Below are 15,904 nucleotides of genomic sequence, written 5' to 3'. Positions count from 1 at the left end.
AGAAAAAGAAAAAGAAAAAGAAAAAGAAAACAAAACAAAACAAAAAACAAAATTAAAAAAGTGCACTGCTCTTCCAGAGGACCTGGGTTCATGACCAGCATCTATGTCTAGTGGTCTTATAACTGCCTGAAACTTCAGGTCTAGGGGTTCCAATGACCTCTTTTGGAGTCCCCAGGCACTGCAACTCACCACACTCTAGACACTCACTTGGAGGCTGGGTGTGGTGACACACTCCTTTAATCCCAGCACTGGGGAGGGAGAAGCAGGGAAAGTCTCTATGAGTTGGAGGCCAGTCTGGTCTAGAGAGTGAGTTCCAGGACAGCCAGGGCTATGAAGAGACCCTGTCTCAAACCCTTCCTCCCCCTTCTCCCCCAAGGTAACAGTAAAACACCAGGCATTTATTTCACTACCCTTAGAGAAAAGTATATAGTAAGGAAACATTAGTAACACTTGCAGGAGGTGCTTGGCTCCCCAGACCTTGCCCCTGCTCTTGAAGACTGAGTTAAGTCACAGTGTGGTGCTGTGGAGCCATCTATCTGCTTGTAAGTCACTTCCTTGTCTTGTCCCCATTGTCATTTCTACAGCATATGCTATGGTCTTCAGCAGTTACAGGAGGAATCTACACTAAGGGCAAACACATAATTACATGCACACAGCACAGCACGGTGACCTCGAGGTAGATAGTGAGCATGCGTGACCCTTCAGACTAGAAATGAACCACCCGACAGTCCTCTCTCCATCTGGGAGTGCCCCTCACTCATGGCACAGCTTACAGTATCTAGCCTGTACTCTTCTGGTCTCGAGGTGTCCATCTTCTTGGTTAGCGGCTAGCAACTAGCATTGCCTGATCTAGCAAGAGATGAGGTTAATTTTCTAGCTACTTTCATCTGTTGGGATTAAATTTTCTAGTGCAAAATCTATTACTTTGCTTAATTTGTTTTTATTAATTTTTATGTGTGAGAGTTCTGCCTGCCTGTTTGTATGTGTGCATGTATTTCTGGTGCCCACACCAACATCAGAGGTGGTCCTGGATCTCCTGGGACTAGAGTTAGGGATGGTTATAAACCATGTGTATGACCCTGGGTCCTCTACAAGATTTTTACATTTTTACCCACTGAGCCATCTCTGCCAGCCATTATTTATTTTTTTTAAAGCACTGCTTCAGTGGAGTCCAAGGTGGAATGTCGTTGGTGGCTAAGATTGGTGGTGTCACCCTCAAAAGGTTATTCTGCTCACAGGACATGCTTAAAAAGAAGTATAAAGCATCCACACTGTAGTCATTAGTTGACTGTTTTTGCCTCATAAGGTTAGGAGACACTCTTCAAACAGGTTTGAAGCTGCTCAGCCTTTTAAACACTTTCCTGTCAAGTGTCAATGTCTAAAGCACTAAAAGTTCAAGGTCAGTTTTATCTTTTTAACTAATTTTCCTTCCTCTAAGCTCTTATCAAGCTAATGTTCTCGTGCACAGGGTTTGTAGCTTTCCTGGCCTTCCTACACATTCTCACCAGGTTTGAAGTTGCTAAGACCACACTTTTCACTTGAGGCATCTGGAACACTGCTGGTTGTGGAAGCCTCGGCTTGTCGGCGACTAGGATCATTCTGATGACAACCTGTGTAATGTGGCACGTCAACTACTTCTGCCGGCTTGTCTGGAACTTGCAGTCTACCCTTCAAGGAGAGGTAGCAGTTCACACACACACACTTATTGACAAAATCAGGAAACGCCACATCAACCTTAAGAAGATGGGAAAATTCTTGAAACAAGACTTGTCACAACGGTCTGGAGGCTGCTCTTTAAAGAGCACAGCCGACAAGCACCCACGTGGGCAGAAACAACACATCTGCAGACACTGGCAGACAGTTAGACTCGCCAAACTTGGCTTTTTTTTTTTTTTAAGATAACTAACTTTATAGTGACATATCAGGTTGAAATTACATAAACAACAAAAAATAGTAAGACCCAAGTCTAGAAGTTTTGTGGATTTCAAGACCGTATGTAATCAATATTCTGACATTTGTAACACAAATTTGTTCGTACAATGCTGATGCCAGAAACTAAGGGATACTTAAGCGTTACTTGACAAGTTTTGTTAAGATTTTGAAACAAGCTCAGTTGGATTCTTTAGAATAACAATTCTTCAGCCACTGTTTTCTATTTGGGTCTTTTACAAAAAGCATATTCACCTCCTTATTAGGGAAAGTCTCATTAAGAAGGCTGCCGTACAGCCTCTTCAAAACCAGTACTTGTAGCTTATGCTAATAGTTCTTAATGTCCAAAGGGCTATTAAATGAAAACCTTAACAATCTCTAGTTTAAGCAGAAGAATCTTTAAAAAAGCTAACCAGGAAGAATCGTCCTACATTCCAGAAACTTTTATAATTGGAAAACAACATGGTACTTGGATACAGTCTTAAGCCCAGGCTACCCTTGAGCTCCTAAATCCTGTGCTATGCCCAGCATAACTGTTTTTTTTTTTTTTTTAATTTTAAAAAGATTTATTTATTTTGTATATGTGACTACTTTATCTGCATGCACACTTGTATGCCAGAAGAGGGCATCAGATTTCATTATAGATGGTTGTAAGCTACCATGTCATTGCTGGGAATTGAACTTAGAACCTCTGAAAAAAATAGCCAGAGCTCTTAACCACTGAGCCATCTCTCTGGCACCCAGCATAACCTTCTTATTCCTTTTCTCAAAATGTCTATTTTGCCTAGTTATTACAGGGAAGCACCTACCATTATAAAATGGTGTTAACTACAAAGGAGCTGAAGAGACGACTTAGGTAAAGCATTTGCCACTTATGCTGGAGTTACTGAGTTCTGATCTCAAGGACCCATAAACAAAACTGGGATCTGTAATGCCAGCACTGGAAAGGTAGAGGCAAGAAAGGACGTTTTCCCAAAATTGATGCAACATTCTCCAAAAGGACTAAAATTTTCTGAAAACCAACTTATAATATTGGCTAACTTTGTTAACATTCTCTTTATAGTCAATTCTTGCATGTCAATCAAGTCCTGACCTTAAGGAACTTAAAGCAAGTGTGAATTCTCAATCTCCTGAGGCTGCTGTCCCTGTTTTGATCAATTCTTTTACCCTCTTCCTCTCCTGAGAGGCAACTTCTGAGTCAAAACTTGTAGGTGCATTAAGATTCCATTTTAATTACTGAGACAGTGCTTTACATTTTGAAAAATCTGGTACCTGGGCCAATGAGCACATTTGCACAGGTATTCTGTCTTTGCTTAACTCAGCCAGGCCTGTACTTGAACCACTATTATCCTCTATAGGAGGAGGGTTGCTCATTAGTCTCAGAGGGAGTAGAACTAATTTTAATTTATATATAAACAAGGTCTCACTATATAGCTCTTGATGGCCTGGAACTCATCACATAGACCAAGCTGGCTTTGAACTCCAGAGATCTGTTCACTTTTGCCTGCTGAGTTCTGAGACTAAAAGTGTGGAACCATCACATCAGGCTGGAAAAAAAAAAAAAAAGGAAAGAAAAGCTTAGTATTCTCTTCCCTGGTCTTCTTTGGCTCTCCATGGCTCAAGTAACCCGGGCAGACTATCAACACATACCACATGTGCCTAGCTTAAGTTATTATTCTTTAAATAACTATTCTGATATAAGAATCTAAAAGTTTATTATTAAATACATATCCCAAAACATTCAAGTTTTAAAAAAATTACAGCATAAGACAGAGCTTGTATACACACAAATATACATTATATATACACATCAAATTGATTAATGAGACACATTGATCCACCCATATTCACAACAGTAAACTAAACACTCTGAGAGACAATTCCATATAGTCTGTGGTGACAATACAAGCAGGACCTCCTCAGTAAGTCTATCCCAACTCCTGGGAAGCCAGGCACACTATCACAGACAGAGAGAAGTTTAGAACAAAAATAATGCACACATTGCCATACCAAGCCCTCTGCTACTTTGTCCCCTTCTTATCTTTTTCTTAGTTACCTAAGACCTACTCCTCCCGACCAAGATCAACTTAGAACAGAAATGCAGAAATGTGGATGCTCCTGGCAGACCAAAGGAAAAAGAAAATTGCCAGTAATGTTCCAGTTCTATGCTCGATTTTCCTTGTGGCCATTACCTAATTAAACAAACAAAGGTAGTGTGAGGAAAAAAAGTAGTTCTGTCTTATCAACAGTACACACATTATTCGGCTCCAAATATAAATACATGTAACACTTAGTGAAGCACCCAGAAACTCTGCAGTAAGCACTGTGTAAGTTACAATGACCATGTTAGGTGGTGACAAACATCTCTACAGTAACTATTTGTTCATTTGCACGCCTTCCCTACACACCACCATCAGCCGGTCCCCATGCACCTAGTGCAGACCCACACTGCCCTGGAAACTGCTCCCCCTCATCTTCTCCCTGTCACGTTTGCTAACTTTACAACCTGTAACCTGAAGCCATGCATCAGGCTAAGTAAGGTTGTTCTTGAGGAAGAGAACACCAGGACACTAAGCAGCTGAGTCTACTTGGTGCTTTAACTAAAGATCCTGTCAAGGATTCCCCCAGGTCTTTAAGAATTCTTATACTGTTTACAATCTGACATCAGAGCAAATACTATAATTTTAAAGTAAGTTATTCATTCTCCCCTAGACTTGGACACAAATAACCTGTGATTATCTACACCACCTCACAACACACAGCAGCAACAGTAAGTGAAGAGCTGTATCAGGAGTCCATATCTTTAAACAATGGATGTAATAAGGCTGCTTCTGCTGTTATCCTTGAAGCTGGGTTTAGATCCAGAAGCTTATCAAGCAGGTCATAGGCTTCGTCAGGTACCGAGTCCCAGCCTTCTGAGCTAGCAGTACAGTCTCTGAGATGACTCCTCCAGCCATCGCTGTCCCTTTTATACAAGGAATCCTCTGAGTACTGAGCTTGGGAAGCCTGTCCATGGGACGCTTTCTGGTCAGTACTCTCTGAGGCAGCAGGGTCATGGGAAACACTCCCTGGAGGACCAATGGCTGACTTGGGAGCGGTAGAGTCTAGACCCCGTAGTCTCTCACAGAGTGCTCTCAAGTCTTGTGCTGGGACGTCTTTGCTACACAAAATTGATTTGCCTTAAAGAAAAAAAATATTCAATATATCAGACGCAATTCATGAAAACCAAGTAAGTCCAGTCATGTGCCTTATAAATGTTATGTATCTGAGAAGAAATAGAAGGCCAAGTGTATTCAACAGCGGCAAGCCAGCCTACAAACAGGGGAGAGGAGAGAGGAAGTGGCGTGTGTGTGTGGGGGGGGGGGGGCTGCGCTAGGCCAGGCTTTACCTAACTGCCAGCTTCTGTAACTCTTACAAGCTGCAGCTCCTCTCTTCTTCCTCCTAACCCCACCACCTCTGGGGCCCATGTCTTTCCTAGGATGCCCCAGTGTGTTAGGATGCTGTTGTCTAGCTCAAGAATTATATTTGTGAGGGTCGTATTCCGAACGTCCTTGCTAAGTTTCTGTTATAATCAGCAAAACTGAATCACTACTTTACTGTCGTAACTAATGAAGCATGTCTTCTCACCTGTGAGCCTGCGAGCTCTCTGACGATTAAGATACTTGGAACTCCTCCAACTATACATCTCCTGGTACACATACCAGATGTAGTTGATGTCTGTTGTACTAGACCTCCCAAACCCCTATTTACTTCAATAGTCTAGATGCTGTTCTAGAACAATGGATAAGTGCTAAGCCTGTTCATATCCTCCTGTCTTTCTCAACCCTATTCATCTCTAACAGCAAGCACTTTTCTTGACTCGGATTATAGCTCTAATGACAATAAACAGTGCCTGGCCCCCCACCCCAGGCATGGTCATGAATGAATCAATTAACAAAGCAGATCTCGCTGTGCGGTGGTGGCACACACCTTTAATCCCAGCACTTGGGAGGCAGAGGCAGGTGGATTTCTGAGTTCAAGGCCAGCCTGGTCTACAGAGTGAATTCCAGGACAGCCAGGGCTACACAGAAAAACTCTGTCTCAAAAAATAAAAACAAAACAAAACAAAAAAACAAAGCAGATCTCAGGGTTTTCAAAAATAAAAATGTTAGGGTGGGGATAACTCGGTGGATAAAGCATGTGTTGTGCTAAGTGTGAGGACTGGAGTTCTGGTCCCCATAGACTACACAAATGCCTACTGAGTGTGGAAGCACACCTATAATTTATGGTGCTCAGAAGGCAAAGACAGGAGGCCCTCAGAGAAAGCCGGCTTGTAAGAGTAGCCATATCAGCAAGCTATGTCTCAGTGAATAAGAAGAGAAATGAGGAAGGCTCCTGATGTCAACATCAGGTCTCTACAAGCATGCACACATGCATAACAGAAACACACTTAAAAAAAAAAAAAACTCAAATATTTTAAAAACAACTTAACATCAACTTACTATCAAAGTGAGCAAAGTAAGGATAGGAACAGGTAATCATATACTATATACTTCCTTATTATACAGTAATCATATACTGTAGACTTCCCTATATACAGGCAATCATATACTATAGACTTCCCTATATACAGGCAATCATATACTGTAGACTTCCCTATACACAGGTAATCATATACTGTAGACTTCCCTATACACAGGTAATCATATACTGTAGACTTCCCTATATACAGGCAATCATATACTGTAGACTTCTCTATTAAACAGACATTTGGCTTAAACACTGACCTGCACTGTCACATTTTCTAATATAATTATCAGACAGGAAGAGTTGGGCAGTACCAGAAAAAGTAATGGAGACAAATGAACACAAATTAAGTCATGAGGGTGCATATCCATCCAGGTTTACTTTTAGAACTCTCTTCTTTGCTAGGAAACTTTAGCCAGAGGAGGAGAACAGTACAGTTTATCCCTTAGTTTATTAGTTTGCTCTGACATCAAGAGATGAAGTTCAGCAAGTCCCAGGCAATAAATACACACAAATTTTAGCACTTGACTAAAAGTACATTTAAAGTATTGAGGGAACAATCTAATGAACACATTCTGCAAGGATATGTTGTGTCAGGCATTTGTTTCAGCTCCAAGTTTTCTTTGAATTTACTCAGTACAATGCAATCAATATTTAAGGCCCACTGCAACAGGGCAGGCTCTGCACAACAGGCGAGCCATATGAAACAGTGGGTCTGTGGGCACTGAGCCTTCTCCTGCACTAGCTCAAGGCCGTAAGATCTGGTGAAGTAACTACAGATGCTACACTAGAAAAACCACTCAACTGTCACACTACAAAAAAAGACAAAAGCACTTTAACAGCAAATTCCAGAAGGCTTTGCGTGCTATCAACGGATATGCCTGAGAGTATTTCTCACCAGATGTCACTTCATCATAACTTGGATTATCAATGATAGAAATTCAAATTCTTTAACAAAATGTTTTGTTACTGGCTGAGAAGCTCCAGATCTCCGACCTTCTCTTAAAGCTGTTCACTGGGAGGTTGAAAGGTTTAAGTGGTTGCGAACATATGTAAGCATGTTCTATTCTTTGTAATGTAAACTAATTTCAAGACAACAATGTAACATGTCCCTTGTGTGCATCATTTCAGCCTACTAACCTCAAACAAAGTGTTCTTATTCTAAGTAAGAGGCACACGCTGCACAGTCAGTGCTGCCGACATACTTCTGGCAAGCCTGTTGTGAGACTCTCCTGAAGACCTCCATACAGTGTTCTGGCACGTCAGACCTCGGCAGCCTGTGCTCCACAGCCAGGGCCGTTCCCAGTCATTCTAAGCACAAGACGTCCTAACAAGTGTTCCCATTTTCTAAACTGTATTTTTCATGAGTGGGTAGGATAGGGGCAGATGTATGCAGTTCTTAAAAGTGGTTAGTTAATTCTGATATGTATTCCTGCCTACAAACCGCTAGTCCTGGGGCTGGGCACACAGCAGCTTAGCTATTTTTGAGGTAAGCCAGCTGAGGGTCTGTCCATATCACCCACTGACCTCTGGGAAGTAGCAATTATAATACTACCTGGAGAATAAAAACACAGATCGTGGCCATTTGGGTTTGGGCTACCAGAGCAAGGCTGAAGTGATTCTCAGGCACCTCACAGAATGTGCTATTGCACTTAACCTGTGTCGCTAATATTTATGCTCATGAGCCGAGTGTGGTATCACATAATGTAATACAAGTACTCCAGAGGAAAAGGCAGATGGATCCCTGTGAATTCCAGGTGGGCCCGAGGTACACAGTGAAACCCTGTCTCAAAAAACTGAAGAAATTCCATATATGTGTGCACGCATGACAATATGCCATAAGAGATCTGTTTCTCCTCTGCTACCCTAAAGCACACAGACACCAAGGGCTAGTAATACATACTTCTATTATCTTCCTTCACAGGAATCCTTAGTCCAGTGCCAAGTACAATGTCTAACATACAGCAGATTGAAACTGACTATTAAAAATGTATAGAAGACATAGGACAAAGAAAGGAATGTAAGGTTCAGCCTAAAACACTAGTGTGGGCACAAGCATGCTGTAGTATACACGACTGTCCAGTCTTTACACACAAGTCACTAGTGTAGTATGTGTGCTGGGCACCAGCACTCTATTGGAAACAGCTGTCCACTCTATTTAAACAAAGTAACTGTTTTCAAGCAAGTGAATAATTTCCTAAGGGTGCATGACTTATGAACACTGAGTAAGTTTCCTTGGGAGGGGAATTTTGTAACCTTTACTTAGCAATCTATAGGCGATAATCAAAAGCCTCTGCCTTGATCTAGAATTTAAACCTTACCAGAAGCTCTAGCGGCCTGGACAGTCTCCCTGGATCCTCGGATTGTCATGATCTGAGCCAAAGCAGTTAGGTCATCGCTGGCCTTATAAAACGGGTACCGCCCACTGAGCAAGGACAGGAATATGACACCTGCAGACCACATGTCAATCGCTGTGACAGAAAACAACAGACTTTAAGAACCAGCCCGAAAGTCTCATCGTATGGTCACCTAAACCAGTAGTTGCAGAGCTTTACTGAGAACATCATCTTAGAAAACTTACAGTATGACACACAGGCTCAACTCAACAGCATTCCCTTCAGACAGTTCTGGAATAGACTTTAAGTTTCTTGGGAGATTCTAAAGTATAACCACAACTCTAATTCAACATTCCTGCAAAATGGTTTTCTCTCTTGAACACGCTGGTGATTAGAAATATTTCATCATTAGAAAATTGTAAATAAATGTACATCTTATAGGATCAAAGGAAATTCAACAGTAGCTATTTGGGAAGAAATCTGGATGTTTTTCAAGATGGCGACTTGGTAGTACAGGTATTTCCTTTTAGTGAAACACACTCAGAATTAACACCAGCGTAGCTACAACAAAACCAGCTTGACTTGACCTCTTTCTCCTAACATCCTAGTGCTAAGTTACTGGGGTTCCCTGGCCACTCAGCACTGTCCCGTCATAGTTTCACTTGAATCACTCTCTGCTCCTCTGCCGTCAGAGCTGAGGCTCCTCAGCATCCAATCTCTTCACTGCACGTTCTCGCGTATAGGTCCATTCTGTACTGATGCTCAGCCGTGTCTGCACCCCTGCTCTTCCCCTGAGCTTCAGACTGACCTTTTGCTCTATAGGACATTCCATACGGATGTGCCACAAATCTCAAACCAGCTATGGTTTAGAGCAATTCTACCTTTCCCTATAAACCAAGTTCTTGTTCGTTCTCCACCTTGTTTCTGGGCACACATCCAGGTCCCTCAAGCTAGTTGTGTAAACACTCTGAAAGCCTTTTCCTTCAGCATATCACGTGAGTGCTGAAACGCAGCACCTCCTAGGCATGCTTATCATTTGATCGCCTTCATCTCCATTGTCACAAATGCACACACTCAGGCACTCCTCACCCTTCAGCTGGACTACTGTAGTACGATACTTGCCTACAAACTCTATTCTCCCTGTACATGTGCACTGGCCTTCTAGGACACAGCCATTCCTCTCTTCCCTCGAACAGCATCTATGGCACACAGTCCAAGCAGTCACTCCGGTACATGGAGTCTGTCTCCTGACTCCCACTTTGTACTAAGCAACACTACACTCATGGCTTACTCCACAGCTCGACAATGCTGTTTCTTGAGTTTCTTGGGCCCTACTCAATGCTAATCTCCAACTCTATACTATTTTCCTCAGAGGTGATTTTTTTTTTCTATCACATGAACTTCTTTCATAACCCTTTGGATAACAGATGCTCATCAATACCCCAAGTGTCATCAGCATGTTTGACAAGTTACTTTGTACTTATGAGCAGGTGTATTCCAATCCCAATGAGAATGCAACAGTCGCACTCATTTTACATCACTAGCAGCACAGACAGGTGCACAGTGCATCCAAGTGACCCGTTCATTTAACTCAGGGTCTTCTAGGCTCTACGACTTTTTGGATTCTAGAAACCTTTTCTCTTTTTCAAAATCTGTTAACTGCTATTGTATTATTTTCATGGTAGAAAAAAAATGAAAAACTTCACCTATACCACAGATAATTTCTGAAGTATTATGTAAACAGGTGAGTACTGCAATTCTCACCTTGACAAAAAAATGACTGAATACAGTGTCCCTGACAGCTGATGGCAAGAATTCTCTGTGAGATCATCTTTCAGATACAGTGAGCAAATACAATCTATGGGGGGGAGGGAGCTTGGAGAGGGGAATCTTGGGGGGGGGGTCATTTAAAAAAAAGTACCATTACGATCAGAAATTTCACATTGAACTTCATAAGAAACACATTGTCTTAGAACTGGGGACAATGGACATCAGTGGCGAGGACAAATTCTACACGCAGAACAAGCACTCTGCAGGGTGGGGGCAGGGCACTTATACACTCCGTACCTGTTGTCTGGTCAGGACACTTTGTCAGGACCTCTGGTGCTCTGAATCCTGGTGTACCTGCCCTAGGGGCAACCTGTTGCCGCCTTATGAGGAAGAAATAAGATACCTAGTTATGTTAAAGTTGGACTATTAGTAAGGCATAGTGAATGGCGCATGCATTTGATCCCAGCACTTAGAAGACAGAAGCTAGACTAGTCTATATAGATAGTTCTAGGACAGCCAGGGCTACTTAAAGAGACCCTGTGAAAGAAAGAAAGAAAGAAAGAAAGAAAGAAAGAAAGAAAGAAAGAAAGAAAGAAAGAAAGAACAAACAAATGAAAGAAAGAGGAAGAAAGAAAGGAAGGAAAAAGAAAAGAAAGACAAACAGAAAGACAGACAGAAAGAAAGACAGACAGACAGATAGACAGACAGACAGACAGACAGAGAGATAGAGAGAGAAAGGAAAGAAAAGAAAGGAAAGACACACAGATAGATGTAAGCTATTAATTTAGTTCACATAAAATTCTGTCCTGGTAATACAAATAAAATTCTTATAAGCAATGAAAACTTAATGTGATAAACATTTATTCCCCAACCCTCACACCCTGGTGTAACCCTTATGCCTTGGCTTTGTCCCAGACAGATTTCAAAACAATTTCCAAATATAAAAACAGATGGTAGATAATAAAAAACATAATAGAAAAATATAAGCCAACGGGAATTCATATAAAAACTCTTTTGTTTGGAGTCCTGGGTTACTGATGTACTCACTCACGTGTAGACCTGAGTTCATCAGGAAGAACTCTAAGAACCAAGCGTGAAGGAAGCAGTATCACTGTCCTGGTTACTGAGCTCAGGCGGGGCACAGAGGACAGCAACAGTGCCATCTGCAAACGACAGTCTCCAGGGGCCCTCCCACCCAGCTGCACTCAGCAAATGTCATCTCCAGAGAAAGTGGTTTCACCCAAACAGTGCATGTCAAGCTATCCGCTCACTGCACTGCTGTGACTGAGGCCCATGTTATCCCCTTTCCTCACTAAACCACTACCCCACAGTTATTTCAGTTGCTCATCTTGTCTGGCCACATGCAGTGACTCTCCAGCGCCACAGGCACGCGTTACCTCGACAGGCAAACGCTGCAGACTCTATCTGTCCCATAGCAGTCGCAGGTGAGGACAGCCGGGCAGGACCTGGCAGTTTCCCTCATCACGCTATTCACAGCTTTCGTAGAAATGGCCGTCGTTTTTGTTGCTAGCTTTCTTGATATTATGTCCACAGTCTTTGATTGCTTGATGAGCTACAAAAGAAGTTGTGACATTTAACATGATGCCTTCAAACACAAGCATGGTAAAACCAGCCTCAGAAGCATGAGCATCATTCGAAACTGCTGACGGCACCACTGGATTGCAAGTTTATGAAAACATTTTAAGGCCACTGGACATGGTTGTACATGTTAATAACAGCACAACTGGGGAGGCTGAGGCAGGAGGATTCCAAGTTTGATGACAGTCTAGGCTATGTAGTAAAACCCTGTGTCTCAAAAAAAAAAAAAAAAAAAGTTTATAGACTTTTTGGGGTTTCCTGTCAAGTAACATCATTAAAATTTACTAATTAGCTTGGCAAACATTTACCACTTTATTGAACATTTCCCGATACACTAGAAAAACATTATAACAGTACTAACACTTACTACTCACTAAGGTCTGACTCCATGTCACAACTGTAACCCACAGATATACTGCCTATGCCAATCTGCTGTCACAGGGTACCTAAGCCAACTTAAAACCATCCAAGCTGAAGGCACTTTATAGGAATTTTTACACTACTGACTGTGTTGGAACTGTGAGGTCCTGGGAGCTCACATGGTGAATGAAGTCTAGCCTTGTTCTGAATGTTCCTATAGAGAAAGAACAGCAAAAGATAATCAAAATAAAAAATTCCACCAAAGAGAGTTCAGAAAAAGATTAAAGATTTAATCTGGAGTAAATGCTTGAAGTAGCAATATCTTCTGCCAAGGCCAGGCTAATACCCTACCCTAGTGGATCCCCGAGCCGGTCGGGGCGTGGCTGGCTGGCAGCTAAGCTTTGTACCTGCATTACTTACTTTCTCTGCAGGGCTCTCATGTGAAATGGAGCTGTGTATATTGAAATTTCTTTCTCCAAAAACAGAGCGCTGGACAGAAAGGCCTACAGATCCCTCCTACAATATCAACAAAAACAAGGAGAGTTAAGGGTCATATCTGTAACACTTTCTGCCAGCTGTCCTCTGCCACAGTTCTGAAAGACTACGTGACAGCCAAGGCATTCTCAGGCACCAAACACTGTGAAAGGAGACACAGTCTAGGCAAAACTCAGCACCCACACGACGTCACCACAGTCCACACACACAACACGAAAAACTCTTAAGGCCACCCACACAGGTGTTTCATTTTCCTGGGCAGCCAAAATGGAGACAGACACTTATCATAATGCTCTTTAAAGAGAAAGAGAGGATACAACTAACTTAAATTTTGTAACATAAAATTTTTGTTTTATCATATAATATAATCAATAACTGCAAACCATAAGCTGACAAGGTGGGAAATCTTAGTTTGAAGCAGAGTAGCATTGAGTAACACTAACCAACTAAACTGTGGCGCGCAGGTTTGTAAGAAGGGCTTAATCACAGAGCTACCCTAGTATTAGAGCTCCCTCTGCTGGTGATGGAAACATTCCCAGTGTTCTTATCAAAAATGTAAAAGGTACAACCTTTCCGTCTTTTCCTTGCTTAATGTGAATTTGTGTGTTTTCGTAGGATCTTTTGACAGAAGTTTTTGTAGTACATTGCCGATCCACATTTTTAGGTGCCAGGCGGTTCAGGGGCCCCTTGTGTCCAATGACTCCGTGGTATTTGTTTCGTGAACAATCTTCCTGCTGAGCTTCGGACTGGACAAACTTGAGCAGCTCTATTTTTGTGTCACGGGTTCCTTGGGCTAAACCGAAGTCCACCAAGGCATACCTTAGAAGCAAATCAAGAATTATTACCCTCCTAGAGAAATTTAATCTTAATAACACTGTAACACTGTCACATCACATTCAGAAACTGTAATTCATTCTAGAACAATTAAGAATGTATAATATTCCTTTAAAAAAGAAAAGAAAAAAGCCGGGCAGTGGTGGTGCAGGCCTTTAATCCCAGCACTTGGGAGGCAGAGGCAGGCGGATTCTGAGTTCGAGGCCAGCCTGGTCTACAGAGTGAATTCCAGGACAGCCAGGGCTATACACAGAAACCCTATCTCAAAAACAAACAAAACAAAAACAACAACAAAAAAGAAAAGATAAAAGAAAAATCTCCAAGTACTTCCTAGCTAAGGCTGTCCTTGAACCAACCAGCCGAGCACTGTCTGTCCCCTCCTGGCCTGTACTGGGACAAGGCAGAAGAGGGCACAGCCAAGACAAAAGACAAAACCCTGGGTTGTTCTACAGTAGTAGGAAAGATGGCGGGACAGTAGAAAATTTCCAACTAAACAACAAGGCTAGGGAATACTTTTAACTCCTTACCACACTCAGTATGATATACTTATATAATAACATAATGCTATTTTCAGCTTATAGGGTCTCTTCCATATGTAATCAACAAAAATACTCATATAACAACTTTGCTTTTCAAACAGAAAATGGATTATTTTGTCCAACGTTCTCATTAAAACAAAAATAGAAAGCCTAGAAGCAAGGGCTCGAAGGTGAAAACAGGCTAGATTCCAAGTTCCTTCTATCTAAGTGAGCATCTCATAGTGCCCATTGTGTTCCTGATATAATTTATTTTCCATATTCCATTTCCTCTCCCCAGTCACAATGAAACATGAAGAGAAACAACGTGAAGATTACAGTCTGAGAGATGGGCTACACCCTTAGCGTGGATTCAACTGCTAATGTTTTCTGGGATTCTTTGCACTTACTTTTTCAGGCGTCTATTATATAAAAAATTGCTGGGCTTCACATCACGGTGAACAATACCAAACTGATGAATCCGTTTCAAAGCTATGAAAAGATTAAACATATATTCCCGAACTTCTTGGAAGGAAAGAGAATTCAAAATGTCCTAAAATAAAGTTATGAATGAAGTCACAAAATTGTTTCAATTTAAACATTTAGCTGATTAAAGTTCCAAACTATTAAAACCTACCAAAAAAGACTCATGCTCCAGATACGGCATCGCGATAACCACATGGTCGTCTTTTCTGAAGCAGTACTTAACTCCCATGACATTGTCTTGCCCCCTATCGGAAAACGCACAATGAACTTTAGAGGGAAGTCGAATGTACTGTAACTTAATGCCTTAAAAAAAAGAATTATTTTAGCAATGCATATGTACTTACTATTAGAAAATGCAAAATAACATTCATGAATATAAGTATTTAACTGACATGTGAAAGATATAATTTTCAGTCTAAAATAGCACCAGTTACAAGGTTACTATAACAACGCAAACAGATATCTGCAGATAACAATACTTATTAGCAGATAAGATATGACTAGTAATAGCTTTAAAATAAATAACACTCATTGGCCATCTCTATGATCAGCCAAGCTTTGGTCTAAGCATTTCACACCTATTAATAAAGTCAATCTTGAGAGATTCTGGCACGCTCAGTCCTAAATGGGACATCTCTAAACCTCTCCTGTCAGAGCCCAAAGAGCTACACAGAAGAGCACAAAGATTTAAGAGCCAGAGGGGACAGATGACTCCAAGGAGACAGTGTCTTCCAGACACAACAGGACTGAAACATGAATAAATTCACAGAAACTGGGGCAGCATGCATAAGCTCAAGCCAGATGGCATGGGGTCCCAGCACTGTGGGGTAAGAGGAAGTAAGACATGGGCTCCCACTCTAACCAAGAAACTATCCTGCAACTGACACCACCTTGCAAAGAAAAGTCAGTTTTCTCCAATGAGTCTTAGCAGGTGGACTGACTGCCCTTACAGGCAGGCCTCATGTCCAGCAGTGGATGGCCAACACAAACAACAAGGCGACAAACAAATAAAAAACCAACTCAACTTATTTGTGTAGACACATACTGTTTTGTTTGGGGTCCTTTTTTTGGTCT

General features: G+C 41.7%; 1 protein-coding gene across 4 annotated transcripts in view; it reads right to left on the bottom strand.

Moving 5' to 3' along the window:
* Positions 1-3,619: 3,619 nt before the first annotated feature.
* The window catches only part of Cdc7 (cell division cycle 7), a 22,084-nt gene continuing 9,799 nt past the window's right edge, over positions 3,620-15,904 (bottom strand). For 2 of the 4 annotated variants that reach the window (XM_031337162.1, XM_031337163.1), the window contains 8 exons: positions 14,982-15,075; positions 14,755-14,897; positions 13,565-13,814; positions 12,921-13,016; positions 11,939-12,114; positions 10,839-10,921; positions 8,757-8,906; positions 3,620-5,108 (listed from right to left, as the gene is read on the bottom strand). In XM_031337162.1, the coding sequence (XP_031193022.1) occupies positions 4,717-5,108; positions 8,757-8,906; positions 10,839-10,921; positions 11,939-12,114; positions 12,921-13,016; positions 13,565-13,814; positions 14,755-14,897; positions 14,982-15,075 (1,384 nt within the window). In that variant the 3' untranslated portion in view covers positions 3,620-4,716. The remainder of the gene's footprint in view (positions 5,109-8,756; positions 8,907-10,838; positions 10,922-11,938; positions 12,115-12,920; positions 13,017-13,564; positions 13,815-14,754; positions 14,898-14,981; positions 15,076-15,904) is intronic. The other 2 variants (XM_031337165.1, XM_031337164.1) reach the window with 2 other exon arrangements.

Source organism: Mastomys coucha, unplaced genomic scaffold, assembly GCF_008632895.1.
Source record: "Mastomys coucha isolate ucsf_1 unplaced genomic scaffold, UCSF_Mcou_1 pScaffold22, whole genome shotgun sequence".
In the NCBI taxonomy this organism is placed as follows: Eukaryota; Metazoa; Chordata; class Mammalia; order Rodentia; family Muridae; genus Mastomys; species Mastomys coucha.
The sequence above is the reverse complement of the archived record's forward strand: the minus strand, read 5'-3'. Positions and strand labels throughout refer to the sequence as shown.